General features: G+C 42.1%; 1 protein-coding gene across 2 annotated transcripts in view; it reads left to right on the forward strand.

The window, feature by feature from the left end:
- The first annotated feature begins 1,359 nt into the window (after positions 1-1,359).
- Positions 1,360-25,007, forward strand: part of LOC142402565 (formin) — a 51,177-nt gene continuing 27,529 nt past the window's right edge. Inside the window, exons 1-7 of one of the 2 annotated variants that reach the window (XM_075488098.1) lie at positions 1,360-1,441; positions 2,255-3,895; positions 10,197-10,363; positions 16,630-16,750; positions 18,173-18,234; positions 19,833-20,563; positions 22,858-22,999. In XM_075488098.1, the coding sequence (XP_075344213.1) occupies positions 2,326-3,895; positions 10,197-10,363; positions 16,630-16,750; positions 18,173-18,234; positions 19,833-20,563; positions 22,858-22,999 (2,793 nt within the window). In that variant the 5' untranslated portion in view covers positions 1,360-1,441; positions 2,255-2,325. Of the gene's footprint in view, positions 1,442-2,254; positions 3,896-10,196; positions 10,364-14,060; positions 16,508-16,629; positions 16,751-18,172; positions 18,235-19,832; positions 20,564-22,857; positions 23,000-25,007 lie in introns of those variants that run through there. The other variant, XM_075488097.1, reaches the window with a different exon arrangement.

Here is a 25,007-nt window from a genome sequence, read left to right on the forward strand (position 1 = left end):
TTGTTCAAAGTAGATTGTTTTTTTTTTAATAATGTGGTATATATTTTTATTCAGCATTACTTAACCAAGAAACAGAAACTCTTTTATTTAGAAAATCTCTTTTCCAAGAGTGTTCTGGCCAAGATAGGCAGCAGCTCATGTGAGAGGAAATAGCACACGCCGCAAACCAATTCATATAAATTTGAATGTCATAAAAAAAAGAAAGGAAGGAATTATAATTCCTCTTGATTTTAAACATCAAAAGCTTACACATACATGTACATAATTAATACAATAAATTCCTGTCCATATTTGAAGGATATAGGTCTGGGGATAGATTAGGAGAAGATCAATAATAGCTTTATATATGACTGCATAGTGTTAAGATTGCCACCCTTCACGTGAGTGATCTGGGTTCAAATCCTGACCCTACCTCCAGTAAGGGGTCATTAGGCAAGACCCCCTTACCCTACCTGGGATGTGAGTGTAAGTTGCTTTGGATAAAAGTGTCTGCCCAATGCATAAGCTTTAAATATTAGACAATATGCCAATATCTAAGTCTGTGGTAGGACAAAGTAGACGATCCATTCTCAGAATAAAATATGCTGCGGTGTGGAAAAGTTTAAAGGTTTTTGATGAACCTTAGTGCTTCATGGTGGGCTGTATTCAATATATGTAAGAACTGCAAAGATACATTTACAATTCCATTGTCTTTTAAGTGTATTCTGATTTTCTTTCTTATTTTCTGGTTTCGTGCCTTTTTATCCCCCCATCAAATATTGCTCTGCTGTTTCTCAGATGTTGCTTGATTTTGATCTGATTTGCATTTTTACTAAAGGTTGTTAAATTAAATTATTATTTTGATGGTTTTGTTTTTTGGTCATTTGAGAGTTACGGGTCAAGGACAACAGGGTTTGAGTTAAAATCCCACTGACAGACACAAATAAATACATTATTAATTATATGCAACAACTATATGCAATTATCTTATAGATTCTAAGTCAATAAGATCATTTTCTAAGTCTTAGAAAGTGCTGGTAGGTTTCCAGAGTCATCGGCTGATACACACGTTAGCCACTAGGTGTTTCTCTTTCCCAAAATATGAGAACACGTCAGCCTTTAACAAGTACGCTTTTTGCAAAGGTTCACCTGGGAAATTGCCAGCAATTGATTCGATCATGACAACAACTTTCAAGCACCCCAAATTTCTTTCCCCAGTGTAATTGGGACCGACTGAAACCCATCACATGTCCTACCTGCAAGCTGCAGCTGCACTGACTCAAACTGGGGGCTGTGCTGGAATACTAAACAACCAATCAGAGAGCAGGGAGTGAGCGGCGAGGTTCCCCATTGGACCAAACTCCCGTTGATCACGACCAAGGAGCTCAGTGGAGCAGCGGTGAGCCTTGGCCGGCTGCAGTACAGAGATGAGAGGAAATATTTCGCTTTGCCACCAAAACGGGTGAGTAACTGTTTATCTTTTAATAAGTGTTTTTACCTGCTGCAGGGGCGGCTGGCTACGACTCACTGTCAGCCTCTGATAAAGAACGCAGTACATTAACTTGGCGCTCACAAGAGGGTGATTTGTAGTTTTTAATATGTGAGATGTTTAATTATCATAAATTCAGCAAGGTTTTCGTCGATTTAACTTTGGGAGTCAGAGCCCCGAAAGCTTGACAGATGATTTAACTCAGCTGCCATCTTAGCACTGACAAATACACTCCTGGTTGTTGCAAGGTGACAGTTGCCTAACCCACGGGATTATGTTATGATACAATCAGTTGAGGGACGTTAGGGTTAACATTTTAAGCGCATATGAAATTTGTGGCTCTTAAGCTTGTAAACATGTTTGATGGCAGCCCTGCGTGGGGCTCTGCTTGTGTCGTCACCTTGTGGGGACTCTGACTGCGGCAGCTTGTGAAATGTTTATGAAATGCGGTTTAGAAATGTTTCATGTACCTTTTATAGAGATATGTGGGAGAGGAGGATGAGGATGAAATAGGTTTTGAAAGGTAAGTGTGTATAAAAGTGCAGGCTGGTTTAATATGTTTTCTCTAGGATTCAATAACATATTAGACAGTAGGATCCGGAGGGCCCAGTGTTGTGACAGGACAGAAACAATATGCAGTGAGAGAATTAAAAGATGATCTTTAATTAAAGCTTAACACAACAAAAAAGCATTTTTTTCTTTCAGAAGATTTATTAATTTAGCTTGATTTATATCCTGTGTGTCTAAAGTCAGATTTATCTCTGTGTGCTACTTTCTCTTTGACAGGACTGGGTCAGGCAATGAATAGCCCAAGCCCGCTCACTCCGTCTGCAGCACTTACTCAGTGAGGGATTAACATGGTACCCATCATGCAGGGCACACACACCGTCTTGCTTCTGTATACACCCATTCGTGAGCTAAGCAGCATCAGCCTCTACTTCCCCAAGAGGCGGGCCCCGAGCTTCAAATACAAGACCCGCACCTCTCATTCAGAAAACGCTGGAAATGAACATGACTGGGGGAAGGAGGATCTTGCAGAGTCCAAACAAAGAGGCCAGTCTTCTGACTCCTTGGTCAAACTCTTTAACTCCCAGCAAGCAACAAAGGAAGCAGTTGCAGAGCTGTGTTGGCTGACGGCTGAGCACCACCAGCTGCTGGTGGATCTGTTGTCACTGTGTCGGGACTGCGCTAACAAAGTCAGGATGGGTAACCAGGATGGGAAGCTCCAGGATTATGTGGAGGGTCAGGAAGTTCATTCAGGGGGTCAAGTTCTCAGCAACACCTCCAAATACTCCCACGCTGAGCATAAGCGGGGTGCATCCAAGAGCAAAAAGCTGAAGAAGATGGGAGGAAAGAAGCTTGACAGCGCTGAGGATTTTCTACACAGTAAGATGAAAAGGAAATTTACCAAAGGACATTCGTATGTGGAGCTTCCAAATGAGAACAAGTTGTCCACATCTGAAGCTTCAAAAGCAGATCCGATCCCAAAGATAACAGAAACGGACTATGTATCTGACAGCCCGGTGACCGGCTCTTATGTCAGCGCTGTCAGTGAGCCCATCCTGCCGATGGACGAACCATTCAAGATCGCCCATGAGAGCTGGGACTTCATGGAGAACAATCGCACGTTTGACCCTGACATGGACTTCTGTAATGACTTCTCAGAGTGTGAAGAAGAGCTGGGTTATAGGTCATCCTCTTGCAGTCTGATTGATGGTCTGAACAGACGAGAAAGTGGAAGCAACCTTCGCCCTGTTAAACGGTTCGATCCTGTGGGTGAGACGTTCGCTGGAAATGCATCAACAAGCAAGTCAGCCCAACAGCTTTACAGTGAAATCAACCAAAGGAACACGGGGGTCAGGGTAGTTGCCAAAGTGCAGGATGTGGAAGGTAAAGTGCACCGCATCAACCACACAAGTCCAGACAGAGCTGGGCCACATCCAGGGAATGGTAGATGTCAGCAGGAAAACGGAGAGAATATGGGGTCAAACAGAGACCACCTGCTGGGAGTCGGTAAGGAAAACACTTTTAACAAACTCTCTGAGGGACTACGGCTGCCCCTGTCCCACACTACAGAGCCCTCAGCCCCAGCCAGATCCCACTTAAAGAGCCCCACTTCACCGTCTCTCGCAGGGGTCTTCAACACTTCTTTCCCAGCTTCAAACAGCCTCCAGAGCATGTCCCCAGTGCTGTCCCCTCTATCTTCCAAGCAAGTGAGCCCACAACTCAACCACCGCATCGTACTGCTTTCAGATCAGGACGTAGACCCCGATCGAGACAGCTCCAGTAACACAGATGAACCCAAAATCTTCACCGAGGTCATCGACAAGAATGGCAACAAGCGAACTGTCACTCATCTGGAGCTGGACCTCAGCAGACGGCCGAGCAACTCCAAGTGGAACTCCTCGAGTAACTCCACAACAACAGGTGAGCCGTTAAAAATCCCACTTTAAACACACAGTCATGTTCAAACTCCCTACCTTGATGTGAGTAAAGACATCAGTCCTTTTATCGTGTCAGTGGCACGAAACGTTTGTTAGAATATGCCCTTTATCTGATCACTGATGCAAAGAACAGAACAAGAAAAAGAGATGCTTGAAAGAGATACAGCCGTGTGTGTGTGTGCTTGTTTGTGTTCTCCAGAGTCTCTGTTAGTTTGTCGCTTCTGTGGTTTTTAATAACTTTAAATTAAAAACTCCCCAACAGAGCTGAGCAAGGGGCTAGCAGAGCCTGAGAATGATGTTGCTGGTGATCCATTTTAACTCACTCAGCAGGACGACAGGGAGAGCACAGATTAATGGGTATGTCCCAGATCAAAGGCATAAAGTTGACACAGAGTTCAACCTGACAAGAGTTCTCATGAGCAAAGTCATGAACTGAAGCATTGCCAGTTTAAACTCTCTGAGATCTGCGGTGCCCCCCCCCCCCCCCAACCCATATCCCACCTAGTTCACAGTTAGCTGGAGGAAAATCGGCGGACACAAAAACTAGAGAAAAAAGGATTAGAATTTCCTTATTTATTGTTGTATTTTTTATTATAATCTCACCTGGTGCATGTAAATCTGAGAATTAAGCTCTCGCAATTGTACTCTGCATATCTTTGTAAAACCACCGTCATGGTACAGTATAAGCCCGGTTCAGAGATGTCAGTATGATTTTTCATCAATAATCAGCCACCAGACTCGTGTTTTCTTTCCCAGCTTGTATTTAGCTCACTTGGTCATGCCTTTCTGTGACCTCTTGCCTTTTAGATCAGTAGAGGAGAATTTTCTGTGTCAGTTTGGAGTTACTCCACCTTCAGTTGATTTATCACCAGCTATACAGTCAAAGCCAAAATGTTTAACGTTCTTTTTTGCAGTTTGTGTTTTTCAACAGTGATGCCCGTCTTTGTCTTGGTCTGTGAAATCCTGTTTGATTCAGTGTGAAGCTCTTGAGTGCCTTTTGTGGCATGTTTCCACAAATTTCACAACTTCTCTCACTGGGTTTGTCCTTTCTGCCACATCATTGAAGCATCTTAACAGTTTGATGACTGTAAAATTTCTCGACGACGTGAAGTGTTGAAGCAGGCATTTAAAGGTCTTTGACAATTAACCAGTTGTCTTTGAAGTGATGTTTTTTGATGATGGCATTTTATGATTTTCAACAGTCAGACCCCTTCTCCTTCATCAATTAATTCGGGTCACGTGAAGACTGAAAATGAAATTATGTGAGCCTTAATTGTTTTTAATTTTGTTTGATTGATAGTTTGATTTATAGATTGATTTTTGATTATTCTCATATATTTGTCATGATATCCTAAATTCTGGCCATACAGTTCAGTGTTTCCCATAACTCTGACCAGGAGAGCACCTTATATAAAGTAGATCTTCATCTCATGACTCCTCCTCAATAACTCCTTCTTTTTGGAACTGCAAACGCACAGCATTCTGTTGAATGACGCCTGTTTAACTACTAATTTATGGCAAATAATAACAGGACATTTGTCATGTCCGTTTAAACAATGTTACCCCTATTGAAAAAGCAATTCTGCATTTGTTTTGGAAGCTGGGGTATTTCCGTGGTTACACCATAGACCAACATGTACTCGCCCAGGCGACACAGCCAGCAATCCTCAACTCAGTTTATAGAGGAGTGCTGAGCTGTATGGACCTAAGCTAATTGGTGGGTTTGGGAAAATATGGTCCAGATTTACTCATGAGGAGAAGATTTGGATCAGTGCCCTCTGAAAGGACTCTGTCTCTGCAAGAACTTATCCAGGCACACACACACACAGATGCCACACAAATCATCCGCATTCTGTGAAATTAGACTCCACTGCTGTTCTTTGTTTCTTGAGCATGAGCCTGAAGTTACCCAGAGTTGTCTCCAGTACGATGCTGTCTTCATACTACATGCTGCAAAATCACCCGAGTGAAGGCCCAAGCCATTTAATCTTAAACAAATTCCCTCTCAGTTTTGCTTAGCTGTTTAGTAGATTGCCCTTGTGTTGCTTGATAATTGAATACACTTCAGATGTTAACTCAGATAAATGAACATCACAGGGCCCAGCCAATAGGGATAAGTGGGTCAGTTTGAAGTCCGTCACTTCATGGTTTGCAAAGGTTGAATTAATTAAGGTCCGGGCTCTTTAATCTGGGCCCTCTAATTGAAGCTCAGTGCTTATTAATGAGTGTGATCATGCAGGTGCTAATGGTGTTTTTAAAATGACAAATTCTCTTGTTTACTTCATGCACGAATACTCTCAAGCTACACTGCATAATGGAGAACCTCAGCATTTTGGTGACAAAAATAAGCCTAAATACCATTTTACGGCCACATAAGAGACTGTAAACACTCTTAAATCCTGCATTATTGCTCACTAACTGGTGTTTTACCTTTTAGGATTATACAGCATTTGCCTTATTGCCATTCTACAAGCAAAATAATAATAATTAAAGAATAACATGCATTTTACTTTTAATGTGACGAGAGCTACAGTAGAGCAAAGGATACATTGTGTAATGTTTAATTTCATCAAGAATAACACAAAACGGTTTTGTGTTTACTGGGTAAGCTATCTTTTTAGGCAATGTAGAAATCAGGGTTGAGAAACCTTACTGAGCTGATAATCTGATTTATTATTTATTTATTTTCTTTCTGAATTTCAGTTGGGAGATCAGAAATTCCAAGTTGCCAATGTCCACTGAATGCAGCATAACTCTGTCTCACATTCTCCATTAACCCCTTACCCAACTCCCTGCTTATTATTGCCTGACAAGTGGCAGCCAATACCATAATCGGATTACCTAATATGTTCCAACAAGGTCATGTGCAACCGATCAGCGCAGAGAAAGGTCCATCACCCTGCTCTCCCTGGCCGCTGTCATTCAACCCAGTGTACACTGCCATGCTGCATTGTTCCAACCAGTGAAGACAATGTTCAGCTATATTCAGATAATGAAGTCTATTCTGCCAAAACAGGCTACAAGAGCTTCTCACTCAGTCTGTCTCACTGTTGCTGTGTGCAGCATACAAGAAAACAAAGCACAAAGGTCCTTTTGTTGTAATGTATAACCTATTTTTTTTTTTTAATAGATAACTTTGCTTGGAAAATGTCAGCTATGTTGCATCTCTGGAAGTTTAGCATGAGCAGCATTAAATGGGCTCTCCTCAATGTTCTTGCTATTTCAATCCCACCAGTGGAAGTTAACCAAATTCCCTTTCATCTGATTCATGGCCTGCCAGGTGCAATAAAAGCACTCTTCACTTTACCCCAGCTCTGTATATCCCATCAGGCTCCAAAAGTGTATCTCAAATAGATTATGACGTCTCTGCGAGCATCATGTCATGCTGCGTTTCTGCTTTGGCTCTCGGGCAGGGCTCTCGGGCAGGGCTCTGCAGCGCTCTTCTCTCAGTTCCCACTTGTAGCTGCGTTTCTGTGAACCTTAGACCCGACATCCAAACCAGTCAATTATCATCTAGCATGACAGTCATGCAGGCCAACGAGCCTGTGTACAGAAAAATGCCTTTGACAGGTGGAAAAGAAGCAGAGTGATTTATAAATCCTGCATTTATCATGATTTATATACAAAATAAAAAGTCATTGAATTTCCTCTTTGATTAAAAGTGATGGAGGGAGGTGGAGGCTACCAGATGTATTGGGCATATCTCATGGCCCAGTGCTTTTACTTTGAATGATGAGGTTATAGAATTTAGCATATTAAATAGGACACATTGGGCGATGCCGTTTGGTTATTTTGTTTTTGTTTTCTGAGAATGTGACGCTGGGCTGTTTAAAGATAGAATTATTTGATGTATTAATGCATATTCATAATGAATGCATAATTTTGTTATTTTTGACTTGCCTCGTCTGCAGTTCTCCCTTTACATTATTCAACAATGATCACCATTACTAATTACTCCTTGCCGGAGAGGAAGTGGGTTATTGATTTAAGTGTGTCTAATTTCACAGCACTGTAGACTTTAACGGGAAATGTTCAAGGCTTTCTGCCACTTCTTTCTCAATGGAAGGTTATCGTATATGTAAGTATGGCAGAATTTACTGCACAGATGTTGTCTTTAAGTTAAATGAATGGGGATTTTTGTCAAATGATGCTGCAATTTTAAAATCAGGACTTTATCAGAGCAGAGCGACAATCTGGAAAATATTTTAAGTGACAGTGTTCATGTAGTCTTTGTGGGCTGCCTTTCAGACACCATTTCTGATGTTCGACAAAAGTTTCAGAAAAATGTGTGAATGAGAGCAACTTGGTTGGGAATCTTGTTGTATTAGTATACTCTTAGAATTTAGTGTTTTACAAAAAGCTTTCTTTCAATGTGAAACAATCGGCCACAACATTAAAGCCACTGACAGGTAAAGTGAGTAAAACCGCTTGTCTTATTACAATAGAGTGGATGTTACTTTGACATTCATCTTTAGTAGGAGCCTCCCCTAGCAGGAAAAATACTTAGAAAGGGCTCAAAAACCTACTCCATATTAGGGAGGTTGTCATGAGTGAGGCTTGAATGCTCTGTTCTCTCCCTGTCCAGGTGGTGGCAGTGTGGGCCATCTTATTGATCATTATTTAAAAGACCGTTTGCTTCACTTGGTTGTCAGCTGCACGCACACATGGACAAACAACCATTCAAGATTGTTTAACCTTTCATATTATTGTAAATACATTAAGGAACACGGCAAACAAATGTATTTGGGGATGTAGCAGGTGAATAACACTGTGGCCTGTGCAAGAACCAGGAACTGTGGAGAGAGCTGTTCCTGATCAGTAGTTTCTTTTCTTGGCCCAGATTGGGCTTAACTCTGCATTTGGAACCATCCCAGCTACAGTCAGCAGTTCCCACTGCGGGATCATGCAGCGCTGCATTATCATAATGAGAAGTTATTAATCTAATCCTACAGTTTTTTTTTTCCTGCTGTCAAAATCCACAGTAATTGCAGGGACTGGAGGCGTCGCTGCTGTTGCATAATGAGCGATTGTGCTAGAATACTGAATCTGAAATTCAATACTTCCATTTTTCTATGAAGACCCCCCTTTGGTTTGGGTGTGTGGGCTCTCAGAGCTGAATTGAAAGCATTGACACACAAGACTCTGGGGATCTATTCAAGTCTCTACATGACTGCACAGCAGTCGTGTAATACTGTATAACCTCTTTAAGGATTCTCATGCTGAAGTTATGGGATATGTTAGCATCTTATCGAACAGAAAGTGAGCTGTATTTCTCAGTTTTCACATCATGAGACAGATCAAGGTGTTGTCTTACATTTGTAGGAAGTTGAGTTCATCTAAATCTATCTCCTCCCCTCATCTTTGCCTCCCTTTTACTCTTCCCTCTACTTGTCCCTGCCCTATTCTTTTTCTTTTTTACTATTCGTCCCTCCACTTGCATCACTGACTCTCTTAAGAGACTGAATGCAGACATCTTAGCATGATGTGCCATACGTCTGTGCATGTGTTCTGCAGGTTGGTGCAGTGTCTGCAGTGAGTCTCTGAGCAGTGGATATTAAGGGCCAGGTATTCTGTGTTCTGGCATTCACAGCATCCTGCAGTAAGAATAGCTCAGAAAGGCTGAGTTCCTGTAGGTATTATATTTTAGCTTTGTTTACCAAGCAGGCTTCAGGCTTATAGTGCAATCATCATCTCTCACAGTCAAAAGAGGGCAGCCTCTCTCAATGTGAATTTAAATCTTACCCTCTACATCAGGGCCTTAGGATGACTTAGCATACAGTGCTAATCACTAACACCTACCTGCACAGTGGTAGTACTGAGCAATGCTTTGTCATGTTTGCATTACAATAAAGATGTCATGGATAGAAATCAACATTATATAGTAGGTTTTGTCTTAGAAAGGATTGTTCTGCAGCTTAATTTTCTTATTGGATCAGTGTGGTGATGTTGATGATGGGAACAAGGGCAGATAAAAATAGCTGTGTGCCCTCGAGCCTGCCACAAAACAGAGGTCTATCTTGCTGCCTGTTTGATGTAAGAGATTCTGATGCATGCTTTATTGCTTTCCACCTTGTACCATTGTTGTCGTTGTTACCCTTGTATGTGAAATGAAAGCAACTTGCTTCAGTCAGAGATGCTTAGTTAACCATGTCACACACAACCCCCACCTGTTACGCTGTTATTTTTTCGCTTTTTGCAATTAGTTCATGCTTTGATAGCCTGTGCCTCACACAGTGTAGAGCATTGATTACCCAGTGGCCCTGTGTTTGTTTGTGTTTGTGTAGAAGATTCCCTCTTGCGTCAGGAGGATATTTGGATGCTGGATGGTGATGACCCCCAAGAGCCTCTTTGCCGTGTTCCACGACCTGATCACCTGGACTTCCTACGCATCACGCCACCCGAGGATGACATCATCGGAGACACACCTTACTATCCCAAGCTGGAGTGCACGGTGAGAGCCCACAAATATTAGCAACAGAAACACGTAAAGGCCAAAATTGTCTGGAAGGATCATTTTCACTTCTGCAGAACTGCACCCGTGGCTCTCTGTTTTTCTTTTCCCCCACGTGAAGCTCAAGGGGATTTCTCTCCACCGGGGTATTTGATCACCTGATCATGAATTCTTAGAAATGGATTAGCAGGTCATGGATTCTAAGCTGGAGACCGGGGTCAAAACTGACTGAGATAATTTCACTCAAGGCCCTTAGATTCAGAACAAACAAGAAAAAAACACTACATAACACTACATTCCTACTATACATTAAAGGTGGGGTCTCTGATGTTTTCTGGAGCATTTTTTATCATATTGTCTGAAAACCTCCTCACGACCCCATTGCACCCACTAAAATAGAATGTTTGGAAAAAAACTAAATCTTTTAGTCCATTGTAGAGGGTGTAGCAAGAGGAAATGTCTGACCAATAGAAGTAATGATGATAGTTACTTCTATTGGATTCTGACACGCCAATCAACCGTCAGCCCCCCTCCCCCCTGCGCGTTCACAGACTCGTGACTCGTTCATGTGTTTTGAAGGCGTGGTTTCGAGGGGTGGGCTGATGGGAAAGGCAAGGTTGTGTATTTTCAAAAATATAGCTTGCAGGAACCGTTTTTCCAAGATCTCAGACCCCACCTTTAAAGGGGAACTGCGGTATTTTCAACATTAAGCCTCTTTTCTGAGTCGTCTGCAATGTTTTAGAACCCCCCTCACCGCTTTTTTGATGTTTACTGCTGTCTCCGGTATTTGCCTAATTTTGATTCTTCTCAACCTGCTTCAGAATGGCAAGTCATGCGCATGTCTAGAAAGGTCCGTAAAAGCACAATAAACGTCCGTTTTCAAAATAATCAACTCACCGGAGTGGTTACTGGTGTGCACTGGTAATCCATATCAAATTTCGTGGCAAAAAGTTGCTTCTTTCGTGTTTTATTTGGCAGCTCGTTCATGCTCGCACTATTTTCTTAGCGGTGGCGGAGTAATATCAACGAACATCCAGTACAAAATGTCAAATAAAACACGACAGAAGCAACTTTTCGCCACGAAATTTGATATGGATTACCAGTGCACACCAGTAACCACTCCGGTGAGTTGATTATTTTGAAAACGGACGTTTATTGTGCTTTTACGGACCTTTCTAGACATGCGCATGACTTGCCACTCTGAAGCAGGTTGAGAAGAATCAAAATTAGGCAAATACCGGAGACAGCAGTAAACATCAAAAAAGCGGTGAGGGGGGTTCTAAAACATTGCAGACGACTCAGAAAAGAGGCTTAATGTTGAAAATACCGCAGTTCCCCTTTAAGGACGTATTCAGACCAGGAAAGTCCGATTGTTCACTTGGTTTGGTCCGAACCTTTTTTTTTCATTTTGGTGCGGTTCGCTTTCAGACTGTACATTTCAGTAAACGGACCAAAATATTTCAACAAAGCCACGCGCCCTGAAGTCGTTCGGCTATTGGTCAGAATCGACACGCGCAACACAAAGTGCTAAGTTCAAAAGTGAATGTAGTCATGGACGCTTTCCGTGCCGTTATTGCTTTTAATATAATCAAAACTATATGTTTTTTCAACGTTTTGCTATTTTCACAACTGTGATTTGTGAGCGTTTTTATGAGTGCACTCCAAATATATGATATGTGGGCATCTGCCCAAACGTCCACAAGAGCACGGGTCTCCTCTTCGGCCCACGTTTGTCCCCTACTCATTTTCGGTCTAGAAATATTATTTTCGGTCTTTCGTTAGCTTTACCACAGCCGGTCTAGTAATTAGAAGAACGACGCTCTGTTCTGTTACCTAGCAGCAGACAAACGACGGATGCTCCCGAGGTACAAAAAAGCAAAAAGTCTGGGATTAGTTCCGGTCTGCTTTCACACCTCCAAAAGATCCGCACCAGGGTTCGTTTGATCCGGACCGAGTCCGACCTTTCAGCTCGGTCTCGGTCCGCTTGTTTGGTCTGGACCAGAGTTCGGTGGTTTGTATTCAGACCATCCCAAAAGGTCCGAACCAACGAAAATCTGGTCCGTTTGGTCGTTTGGTCCGGACCAAACGAGGTAGGTGTGAATACGCCCTTAGTTTACATGCACCTTGGAAGAAAGTAAAAATGTGCCAAAAGCCTTTCCTCCGCTTCAACTCAAAACAATTAGCTGTTTTCAGGTACTTTAGATTGCAAGTATGTATAACCTGTGACAAACTTCTGAATGGTGTGAGAATGATCTGAATATTATGCATCAAGATTCCATCACGCTGTCTGGGGTGGGTCTTCATTCCTGTGGCAGAAGAGGCAGATTACCTGGGTGTGGGTATTGTTTTCTAAGACATTAGAACCACCCTGGCTGTAAGCATAATCACTTAACATACCAGTACAAATGCCTTGCTTTACAGACAGATACTCTATTCTCATGCAGGGAACATTGTTCTCACATATGTTGTTGTGGCACGGCTTCTTTGTCACTGTCATATTTTTCACAGCAATTGAACACAAAGTATTCTCAGTGTGCTGCTACTGCTGAATACACAGAGGGATGGAAGATGGAGCATGTCACCATCCGTGTTTATCTGTAACTTGTAAATGAATAATGTCACTTCAGAGATGATGTCTGTCACATATCATTTCACATCGATCATAGTGCCTCTTTTTAACACAACCTCCAGTGGGATTTAGTGTGTATGAATGAGCTCTGCTGCAGTGTAGTTCCTCAGCAACAGGAGCCCATTGTGGCTCTTTTAGGAAACTGCACAAGAATGTTAAAAACATTTACATCATTCATGGAGTAGCCTACTTTCAACTGAATTGAACTTATTTCAGTTTTAGTGTCACCTTTTGAAGCTTATCCCCCTATATTTGTAATTTATGCTTAAGTTGTTGTAAAAGTCAATTTAAAAAAAAACATTTCTAAAGCATGATTTAATGCAATGTGCCCAGTGGTTGGTCCAGATTAGACTGTGCTTAGCCTGAAGGAATGCTTTCAAAAAGGGTGACCTTTAGTTGCTATGGGCAACCACAGTTTGAATGTTTCTTTCAGGCCCTCTTACCTTACCTTCATCTAAAAGTATATCAAAGATTATAGAGCAGATGTTATCAAGGAAAAGTCTTAAAATCTTTTCCATCTTCTCCATACATACACTGTTTTTGTTCGCATCTATATTTAAACTAGCCTTAGCAAACAAGTGTTTCAAACATCATTAGAAACAGACTCCTTACAGCTCAACTTAGTTTTTATCTAAGTAACCCCGTATGGAGAATACGTTGACATTCATAGTTAAGGTAGGTGAATCAAATGTCTTTTCTTTTCTTTTTTCCAGCTGAATTCAGCCCTGTTTTCTCAAATGTTCATGGGCTGCTAATCACATGTTTGCGTATTAGCATATTAGCTCAACTGCCTTTCACCAGGCTGCCTAATCACCTTGTCTTAAGCCCTGTGTTGTAGCAGCTCACCACTTTATGGTACAATGCTGCCTTACAGGATCTCCACACCTCTTTACCTTACCTCAAGCTGACTCCCCTGTGCTTGTTCTCAGCTATTTTACGGAAGTGAGCAGAGGTAATAGGACACCTGTGGTGCCTGGCTCTGCAGGTCCCCTCCCTTCCTGGGAGGGACCTGAGGGGAGGCGTCCCCGGACTGGGTAAACCAGTGAAACGCTTTTTTTTTTTTCCTCCAACCTGAGGGGATTTTCTCACACACCAGCACACAAGTGATCCTGTAAACTGAGACCGACACACGCAGAAGAAGACAGACTCAGGCTTGAAGCACTGTTTAGTCATGGATTCCAGACTGCACACCGGCACATAGAGAAGTACAGCCAACAACTTTACGGACAATACCTCTCAGACTGTCAAGAAGAGTTGGAAATGTTTTTTGTGATTGGCGGATGAACTCTGTTCTCCTGCTGTACAAGAGAGATTACAACAGGACAGGCTTTCACCATCCTGCAGATTGACTTTATTTGCTGTGTCATGGAAGTCTTGCTCGCCGGGAGGAGACTAAACACTACCACTGGCAACATACAGCCAGTAGTCTTTATGTGATATTGTGAAAGTCCACCATATGCGACTTGTTTGTGTGTCATTAAGCAGGATTACAGATTAGTTTTGTTGTAAATTGTGGCCTCCAGGAGAAGGTAAGAGAAGCGGGGGAGCTTTGTCCACACAAAGGCCTTTTGTTCCCTGCTGTACTTGTGGAATAGGAGCAAGTTGGACAACTGGCACTGAGGAGATGAACCTTTTGGGAGATTTTTAATAGACGCTGGAACTGCTATCTGTTCTGGTTTACCTCTGTTTGCTCTTAGCTGGAGTGACACTGAGTAAAAATGGACTGTGCAAGTAATAACTCGGATGAACAGGGGAAGCTGCCCACAAGTTCTATCTTGAATGTCTTCAGCAATATCTTCACACGGGATCGGGGCACCTCTTCAGATATGAATCCAGCCGTGTTGACGTCTTTCAAAGAGCTGTCAGATGGAGAGACCAGCGTAGATGGAAGTAGTCAAATTAAGAGGGAGGAAAACCTGGAAGGAAGGCTATATGTGCTTCAGGATAATGTGACTGTTCCGTGTGATTCAACACAAAAAGCTGAATCAGCCATGAAGAATTCTAGTGAACAAGTTAACGTGGAACTTGAAGCTGCAGTTGACCCTGATCTGGTACAGGTCACAAGAGTGGATACATATAGTGACACAGAAATTGAGGATGATGAAGTGGCCGATAGTCTGTCGGAGAAATGTGTTGATTCCAGTCGGTCTGTTCCATCTTCCGGGGACAATGACGCAGTGAAAGATGGAAATGGAGATGAGCCAAAAGTGCCTGTCTTTAGAACACACAAATTTCAAGAAAAATCGCGCGTAGAGGCTATTTTATTTTCTAGTAGATTTGTCAGTAGAGGTAAGCCAGCTCTGGTCTCTTCAGTGTCAAAACAGGAAGATCTTGGTAGTTCAAAGGAAAGTACTCCCACAGCGTCTGTGGTTACAGAGACATTACCTGCTGAGAAGAGTGCTAGGCTGGACTTGGCATCAAATGAGAATGATGAGTATGCTGGCAGAGATTGTTTTCAGCCAGTTCCCTCAGTCATCTCTGGGCCTGTTATTTCGGAGTCTCCTGGCCATAACAGTGACGTGGCCTCTCCATTAAAACAGACGCAAAATGAGGAGATACATGAGCAAAGAGATGGGAATGGACCTGAGGAGCCCAACTCCATCCAGTTGTCCTCTTCTGCTTCTTCCAACCAAAAGTCTCCTGAAATCTCAAACCAATCATCATCCAATCCAGAGGAGCAAACGGACACTGCAGGTTTGACACTTTCAAAGTCTGAGATACTCACATCTACGTTATCCGCACCCGAAGAGTCCACAAGTGACAGACAGCCACCTGCTAGCCCTGCTGCACAATGCCGAACCGATCCAAACACACCAGAATCAAGTACAGCACCACCAGCTTCATCTGCTGCCACCCCCTCCACCTCTTCCAACTCATCTCCATCTAAGGGCACAACAACACTCTCATCACCTCCATCCTTCCAGATGCCAGCTCTCTTCAGCGGTTTGCGGGTGCTGAAGAAAGGAGCGGTTGGGGAAGACAGGGAGATGGTTTCAGAGATCAAGCAGAGGGAGAAGGATGCTGAACTGGCCCTGCTCAGCCTTAAGAAGTCAGTAAACAAAGCCAGGCTCTTTCCCGAGCAGAAGACAACCTCTCCTGTCAAAAAGCACTCTGAACTTAAACCCGCTGCAGAGTCTAAAAGAACTGTGGTGGGACAACACACAGAGCCGCTCAGCCCAGACAACCGTGATGATACTAAAAGGTCAAATGAGCAGGAGGGCGATAATGTTCATGGCGAAAAAGAGTTTGAGAATGGAGAAAGGGTTGCAGGAGAGAAAACGTCAGGCTCTAAAAGTCCCGCATGCCCAACTGAGAAAAAGAAAACCTCTGACCTGGCCTATGAAACTTTCAGGAGCATTTTTGGCCCCAAGACTGTGAAAAAGGAGAAGACAGAAGATATTGATATAGAGGCAGTGAAAAAGAAAATCAAGAATGACAAGGAAAATCTGCGGTCCATTTTTGAAAGAACCTCCAGATCTCCGAGCAAGGATTTCACAAGTCCCGCGGAGACCAGTGTATGCAGCCGCTACATTTAAAATCTCAGTGCCACATATTCACATTTATATTTGCCTGGTGCCTTGTATTTACAACAGAGAGGTGAATGATCAGAGTTTTCTCACGCGTTTTCTCCCTACAGTCAGAGGTTACGTCCCCTACAGACAGCGAGGACCGGACTCCAGGACGCCTTCAGGCTGTGTGGCCCCCTCCCAAACCTAAGGATGAGGAGGAGAAGGTGGGCCTCAAGTACACAGAGGCAGGTAAGAACTTCGAGCTGGTAGGTTTAGACATTGTGTTGGTTTATATTTAAGGGAATGCTGTAAAAAGGACCATGACAGTAAGGCTTCCATGGATACACTACCCACTGATTGGTTTTGTGGATAGCAGCCAGCAGAGCTACAATATAACCATTTAAAAGAATCTCTTGTTTGGGATAAGTGTCATCATTAAACCACAGAAACAAAAGTAGAGCCACCATTATCTAATTCTTGAGCACTCACATTTTAAATGTCTGAGACGGCTAAGTAAGAGCAGCATGCCGCAAACATCTTTAAAATCCATTATGACTTTTATGTGGTTCATGGCACAACAGTGAAGCCTGTGTCTGCGTTAGTGGGATAAACCTTTTAATGGAATTGGTTTCTTCAGCCCATCTAGTACTCTAAAGGTGTAATGACACACAAATAGACTAAAAGCACACATGGTTGATTAAGTTACAAAGTAAAAAGCTTTCTTTCAGGCTCAAGGTTCGGTGAATCTATCAGGAGAATAGATAGATAAGAGCTGATGGGGTTTATTACAGTAATCTGTGCTCCATGTTCCAGCTGTGTTCTTGTTAAAGAGAATAGAGTTTGGAATGTGAGAAGTTGAGAAAAAGTCCAGAGGATGTCCCATATAGATAAAAGCAAGATATGTGCACATTTACCATATACATACCCTTGAAATATTTGTCTCTTGACTCACACATTTATGATTCTAGTCTTTAGTGTGCATTAAATTGCATTTAAAGCATGCATTTATCAAGAACTGTTTGTTAAAGTTCATTTTAAGATGAACCGGATATAGTTACTGACTCAGATTAATCATTACCAGAGCACAATCTTAATCAGCACGTCAAACTGCTTAAATACTCTGTGCTGCTGCATTACTTACGAACAGGATATCACGAAGAAGATGAACCTGTTCTGAATCTTTTTTTACAGTAAATGGAAGCGAACCCTGACAAATGTTGAACTGAGAGACAAATCTGAAGGGCCAAATCCCCTCAAATGTATTGAAAGCTACAGCAGCCAAGAGAGCTCAGCCTACTGCAACTTATGACAACTTTTAATCACATGATTCGGATATTATTTCAGATATGTGTAAACCTAGCTTCAGTCTTATTATAATAGTCCATTTTATGAGCTGATAAAGTTGGCACCAGTCTGTGGTGTATGTTCTCAGAGTTTACTGTAACACTGTGAAAGTTTGATGGATGTTTAATCCTCGCTTTATTTGTACCAACAGATCAGCGGTTTTTGTTTTGTGTTTTCACCTGACAAAATGTTTTTCTGTCACTTAGTGAAATTGAAACCAGTTGGTTGAGTTGTATCCTTGGAGTGACACACCCTTCTGTTGTATTGTATTGTTTAAAGACTGATTGATGGAATAGCAACAAGTGTACATGTTTTTGCTTCTTTCAGAGCACCAGGCTGCTCTCTTGCAGCTTAAGAGAGAGTGCAAAGAAGATCTGGAGAGGATGCACGTAAGTTGACTGCAACAAAGGTGGATTGAGAACATGTGCATCTGAACAAAAACTGCACCTGTTGTCTCTCAGGAGACAATTTATAGTTCTCCAAACTTGTTGACTCCAAAGATGAGCACTTAAAATTGATGTGACGTATTGAAATGAAACATTACAAGTGCATTATTTTTTTATTTTTTTATCTGTAACATTAGTGAGATATCCGAAAACATTTATGAGGCCCTTGTGACTATACAGCACTCTTCACTTGCAGCTGATAGCTGTGGCCACAAGATGGCGCTAAGTAAGCATGAAATGTTCAGATACAAAAGCCACAGTATTGCGAAGTATGTTGAGGGTTTTTTCTTACGGCACAAAAACTTTGCAGATGTTTGTGATGTTGCTACATGGCATCTATAAAAGGTCTTCTGGCGTACTCAGAGAAACTGTCCTCCCACAATAGACGGGTTTAAAAAGAGCCTTTATTTAATAAAGGAGGAGAGGAGAGAGGAGATATTGCATCTGAAATTTAGTTGGACCCCGAAAGCACTGAGATTATGATCAGAATGGCACAAATAACATTTCTTTACAATGGAACTAACTTTATTAAAGAAAAAGAGTGGATAATGTCCTGATTTGTAATACTCACGTTTAGCCTTTTTACACCATTTCAGTGTTTGATCATTTAAAATTAATACATCAAAGACAAAGTTATGACAGTTTTGCTTTCAAATGTTGGAAAAAAAGAAACAAAAGAATTGTTTTTTATTGACTCCAGTTGAAGCATTCATTCAAACTTTGGCTGCTAATGTTCAGCCCTTACCACACACACACACACACGCACACACAGAGACAGACTGTTGATGGATATCTCTCTCATCTCCATCATGACGGCTCTCTCCAAATCCTTCTTAAAGGTGTCAGTGTTCCATTGATCAAAAGCAAACGTTTGGAGCTGTGCTACACAGGTGTCTCCCCTCCGCCAACTTAAGCAAGAATCAAACTTGCCTTTTGGAAAAGCAAAAAGCAAAATAAAGTAGTTCTGGCAGCGTTACTTAATTTGTAGCACTGATAAATTGCTTTATGGTCCACTGCCTTGAAAAGTCTGACCTCAGACTTGGTTTCTCAGCCGAGTTGGTCTGCTAGAAACCTTTAATTTGATGTCAACCATTTAAAGGGTTTCTGTTTACACTGAGAAACTTGTACCACACTTGGCCCACAACAGAGGTTGGGAACGTGCTTATTTCTAATTCTAAACTGACATGACTTAATAAGGAACATGTGGAAGATTTATTTCTTCTCTGTCCCAAATCAGAACTTCGCTCTGCATGGATTGTTTGAATTGTAAAAATGAAAACTGGAGTTACTAGATTTCTCCCTAAGAGTTAGATTAGCCTCAGATTAGCTAAAAATTTGGCTGAAAAGAATTGAAATAATAATATAATTGTTACTGTTCAGTGAAGAATCAGTCCCATGGAAGAATAAATAAACACCATAATTGGAGCTCACTCCAAGAAAAGCATTATCCACTGCCTTATACAGCTTTATTATGTGAATTCAAATGACTGAGGTTGTGACACTGGGTATTTATTTTCGATCTGGCATTCTGCTCTTTACAGTCTGACTTTGAGCTTAACATTTTCCAACTGCGAGGGGAGCATGCTGTGTCGATATCAAACCTGGAGGGAGTCATTGCTAAGCTGCAAAGAGACCAGTTATACAGCACTGGTCAGGAGCGTGGTGAGGTCCGTGATGCCGCTGTGTCCACTGCAGATGACCTTTCTCCTAAGACCTGCCGCACTGTGGGCATCCAGACGGACCGGGAGACTTTCATTAAGAGCCCTGAGGGTGATGGAGGTGGCCTCGCTCTCAGCCCCAACCAGAGCCTGCCTAAAAAGCTCAACTTGGACTCAATCGGACTGAATCTAAAAGCTGAAACGACCCCAGGTCCTTCCTGTCCACCCCCACCGCCTCCCCCTCCTCCCCCTCTTCCACCAAGCCTTTCAGGACCACCACCACCACCACCCCCTCCTCCCCCTTTGCCAGGTCACACTGGAGTGCCGCCACCACCTCCTCCACCACCTCTTCCCCCAGGATGTGGCCCACCACCTCCACCACCTCTTCCCCCAGGATGTGGCCCGCCACCTCCACCACCTCCACCTCCTCCACCTGGTCTACCTGGAAGTGGACCACCTCCTCCTCCCCCACCTCCAGGCTGCGGCCCTCCACCTCCTCCCCCAATGGGGGGGTTCGGCCAGAAAGTAGAAACGGCCCCGCGGAAATCTGCCATTGAGCCTGCTTGTCCCATGAAGCCTCTGTACTGGACCAGGATACAGATACAGGAAAATAAGTATGTATACATTTTATTTGCATATATTTGAATACACACTATCGGCATTACAGTTTTTAAACAAATCTTCAAGTTAGACAACCTCACAGGTCCTGTTACTAATACACTTCCCCACTCATCTTTTGCCTGTGTAGCTCTAAATAAATGGGTTCAGATAATCTAGCTAAGCCGCTGGTCTGCTGGATCATGGGACTGCTTGAGGTTCTTGCCCTGTTGGACCTTCCTGTGCTGATGTTTCTGTTGTCCAAGATCTTATTTCAGATACAAATGGTGGCTAAAACTAAGTTGTAAAATACCAAACTTTTCTTGCATAATTGTATTTTGTATTCATTATTACAGATAGAAAGTTTACACCTTGACTTACAGTCGTCAGGCTGGTGTAAACTTTGATGTGAACACTTCTATTTTTTATTCTCCCAGTCTAATGTCCCACTCAGTCAAATCAAGATTATTTGTCTGTTATTTTAGTTTTTTTTGGTTTTTTTAAAAGCTACTCAGTATCCATTGGTAGCAGCTTAAAAAAATCCAGTTTTGAACAAACCCATTTGAAGGATACATACCACATACAGAACAAATCTTCAGATTGATCATGTCACTTGTTTTATTTGTTTTGGCTATTAAAGTTTTATTGCTTTTAGTCTCACCTTGGTTAGTGATCTAAACCTTATGTTTTGCAGAGCTCCCTCAGAATGTTACTGAACTGCCGAAGTAGAGACAGACTTGGGTGACAGTCAGAGCTGAAAGAGCTGTACTGTTATCCAATGAGGCCTACAGCTTCATTGGCTGTAGCTTAATGGGGTCCTCATGCATGGAGGTATTAAAGATGTAGTTGGTGCACAACACTCTTTCTTCTAAAGGCCCTACTGAAATACACTGTAATAATGAGTGGATTATCCAGACCATTTACAGTGGCTGTGGTTGTTACCTCCAAGTGCCAGCTTTCCAGCTTTATGGCCTTGTATTTCCATGGCTGGATTAGTGGGGGAAGCTGAGCTGTGGTTCTCTCGCAGGTCTCGGCCAGCACCGGAGGACTGACGGACTACATGGCAGCGGTTTCTTGTCGGCTATAAATTAAACTGTAAAGGGACAAGTTAAGGGGCATTAAATGGGTCAGATGTTTAACTATAGCTGGATCAGCTGTGTGATCTCTGTTAATGGTGTGAGAATTTTGAGTTATATGGGGCAGCACTGTAAGCTTTGAAATGATGCCCAAAGTTTGAACGTAAGCTGAAACGCAAAGTATAGTTTATTTTTGGCAGGACAGACTTTCTTGGGAAGCTGCGTGTTAGATTTTTAGTGTGTATTTTAATTAGGTAATGGTTAGAATCCCGTCACTCAAAAAGCTGTCTTGCATGAAGATCTTTTGATGGGCTTTGAAGCTATTTTCTTTCCTATGCTAGGTTCAAATAAGAAAATCAGAGGAGGATTTTTTGAGACAGTATCATTATGTTCTCAACATAAAAAATCTTGGCTGCTCCAGAGAAGTCTCCTCCCTATTGCAGTCGAAGGCCAGCATAGATTTACTTGACCCTCATTGAGTCACTGTGGTCTTGCCGTTGATTGTTCTGGTATTTAAGGCATGATGAGCTACGCAATTCTTGCGTTAATGTCTTGTTCCCTGGGTTCTTTTTCTCACTCTAAACGGGCCTTGACAGATGAGCTGTAATGTCATTAAACACTGACTTGCAAGAGGAACTTCGGCGTGTGAAAAGATAATTGGAAATCATGAGCGTCGTCATTACAAAGTCTTTGTTTAGAATATTTGATTCCAAGCCTTTTGAATGGGCTATTAATGTCCATTTGATTAACAGACTCGGGGAGGGAAGGGAGAGCCAGAAGACGTATTTGTAACAGCGAAGTGCTGAACATCCTCTTGACTTTAGCCACCTCTTGTTCTCGTTTCTGCCTCTGTTTTTTTCCACGTTACTCAGCAACTTCTGAAACACAACATTTGCCTCCCTGATTTTGTCCTTATGGGAAATGGACCTACAATACAGAAACAAGCATGTATGAATCTTTTGTTATTTTTATCACCTAGCTCATAAACAGTGCTTTTCAAAGTCTAGATCGTAGGAGTTCCTGCCAAGATTTTGTCACCCTGCAAAATGGAAAATGGAAACCAGCTCGAATAAACATCATATAAGCCTCCACAAATAGAAGTTTGTTAAGCTCGTGTAGCCTCTTTGTTGCTTGTTTTCTCTCTCGGCCACTGAGATAAATTGCTTTGCACCCTTTAACCTGAGTCTTGATGTATCAGTTTGTTAGAATATTTTTTTTGTTTGTTTTTTTTTTAGCAACAACACACTATGGGGTTCTCTGAAGGAGCCTGACATTGTCAACGCCAATGAGTTTGAGGATCTTTTCTCTAAGGCCACACTACAACAGAAGAAGAAGCCCCTGTCTGACACTTATGAGAAGAAAGCGAAAACCAAGAAGGTAGAGTAACTCAGCTTGGGTTTTCTAGCATGTTGTCTTTCCCTTTGGTTTTGGGTGCTGGCATTCACCTTTGAACCCCTCTTCTGATGGGGGTTATTTTGCACATCTTCCTACCTGCAGCCATGTTCTTTTGTTTAGCTTTGTTGAAGAATGCTTTTGTGTGCTCTCATTATCAATCATGAATCCCACAAAGATATAACAAACGGTAATTCAGGACGAAATGGATTGCGAGTCTCATCAGATCCTCCTCCAGACGGTTGCCTGTAGTTGCCAGGTCTTACACTGGGCCAACTCAGGCTATCAAGTTCACTCCCTTGTGTGTCTGTGTGTGTGTGTGTGTTTTTTTTCTCTCCTTTTGGGTAATTTGCTTTTGCTGCACAGAACTGTATTATAGACAGGGCTTCAGATGTATATATTTTTTCCAGTTGTGAAAGCTTTTGTTAAGGTGGAGCAAGTCAAGAGTTGATCCACTATTCCCTTTCACCCTCCAAAGACTTCATTTTTGATGTCCTGTCAAATGTTTGCGACTCTGCACTTCTCCTGCCGCCGGCGCTGTGTCAGCGGCCTGGCTGCCTCATGGTCTTCACCCTGGCGTCCGAGCAGTTAAAAATCGGCCACCGCCTCAGACTCTCCGCTAAATCCATACACATCCCCTATTCTGATCAATTTGTAAAGGCTCCATTCTGCTCCAGAGGGCCACAGGGTGTGTGTGTTTTTCTGTCCTTGGTCTCCACCCCTACATCTCTCTGTTCAGACTTGGTCATTCAAACTGTCCAACATTTGATCCAACTCAGACAGCTGTCTCCTGTCTTTGCCTACATCAGCTTGGAGTAAGCTTGACCGCTCTAATGGAAACTGTTGATTCTAATTGATATCAATCAAAAAGAAAATGATGGTGTTTAAAGAAGGAGCTTTAAGGCACACTGTCCAGGGCTACTATCTATGTTTAGACATTGTATTTCTAGTACTGTTATTTTACAGTATTTTTGTATTCAACATAAAGTTCAGCATTTAGAGTCCAATACAAGGATTAAAGAGGAAAAGAAAATGTGCTGTTTTCAGCCACCTTAGAAGTTCAGCTTCCTGGAACCCACGTCGCAATAATAGAGACTTGTTTACTTGATCATTTTTAATCCTTGAAGGTTTATATTCGGAGTGGAAGGGAGAGAAATCATTTGAGAGAGAAATCATCTGAATCACCAGCTGATGATGACTTCCAAGAAGTTCAGCATGGGAACGAAAAGAGGGGAAAGAACAGGGAGGGTAGAGGGGAAGGAATGAGACTGGGACTGAGACAGAAAACTAGGTGCTATTGAGTCGAAGACAACTGGATTACAGAGGTAGATGTTACCAGGAGGAGAGCAAATAAGGACAAAGCAGATGATGTACAAGGGGAAGATAGAGAGTCTGTCAGCACTGAATCTGTAAAAACTAAAATGTTGGGACTTGACAAGAGAGTAAAAGTTATTCAGAATAAATGGTTATTACATTTATACTGCAATTCAAAGGCAGGTAATCACTGTCATGTATTGAAATGAAAATATGTTATATTAAGCGATTATATCTAATTCACGAGAGAAATGGGATTTTTTTTTTTACCAGTTGCAGCTGTTGCTCTCTTTTGCAGTTGTTTTAGGTACTCTTATTATCCCACATTTTTTTCTTTTTATTTATCGTTCAAGTTTTACTGTCCTTTTTTGTTTTTTTTTGGTATTTTTCACTTGCACCAACTACTTTTTATTACATCTAAAGTTCCCACAAATCTGTTACTGAAACAGTTTGGATACGTTGTACAATATGAAGCACGAATTTACAACCTATTTAAACACTATATTTCAATGAAAATAGCATATCAAATGTTTAAACTGAGAACATTTGTACTCTTCCAAATGGTATGCCAGTTTGAATCCTTTCTTTAAAAAAGCAATACAAAGAGGTGAGTCTAAAAAAGTCAAAACTCAAAGCCAGTTATTTGAATGGGCAACTGGCTAGTCATTTGGTAGCGCCT

The sequence above is a fragment of the Odontesthes bonariensis genome, chromosome 17, assembly GCF_027942865.1.
Source record: "Odontesthes bonariensis isolate fOdoBon6 chromosome 17, fOdoBon6.hap1, whole genome shotgun sequence".
NCBI classification, from domain to species: domain Eukaryota; kingdom Metazoa; phylum Chordata; class Actinopteri; order Atheriniformes; family Atherinopsidae; genus Odontesthes; species Odontesthes bonariensis.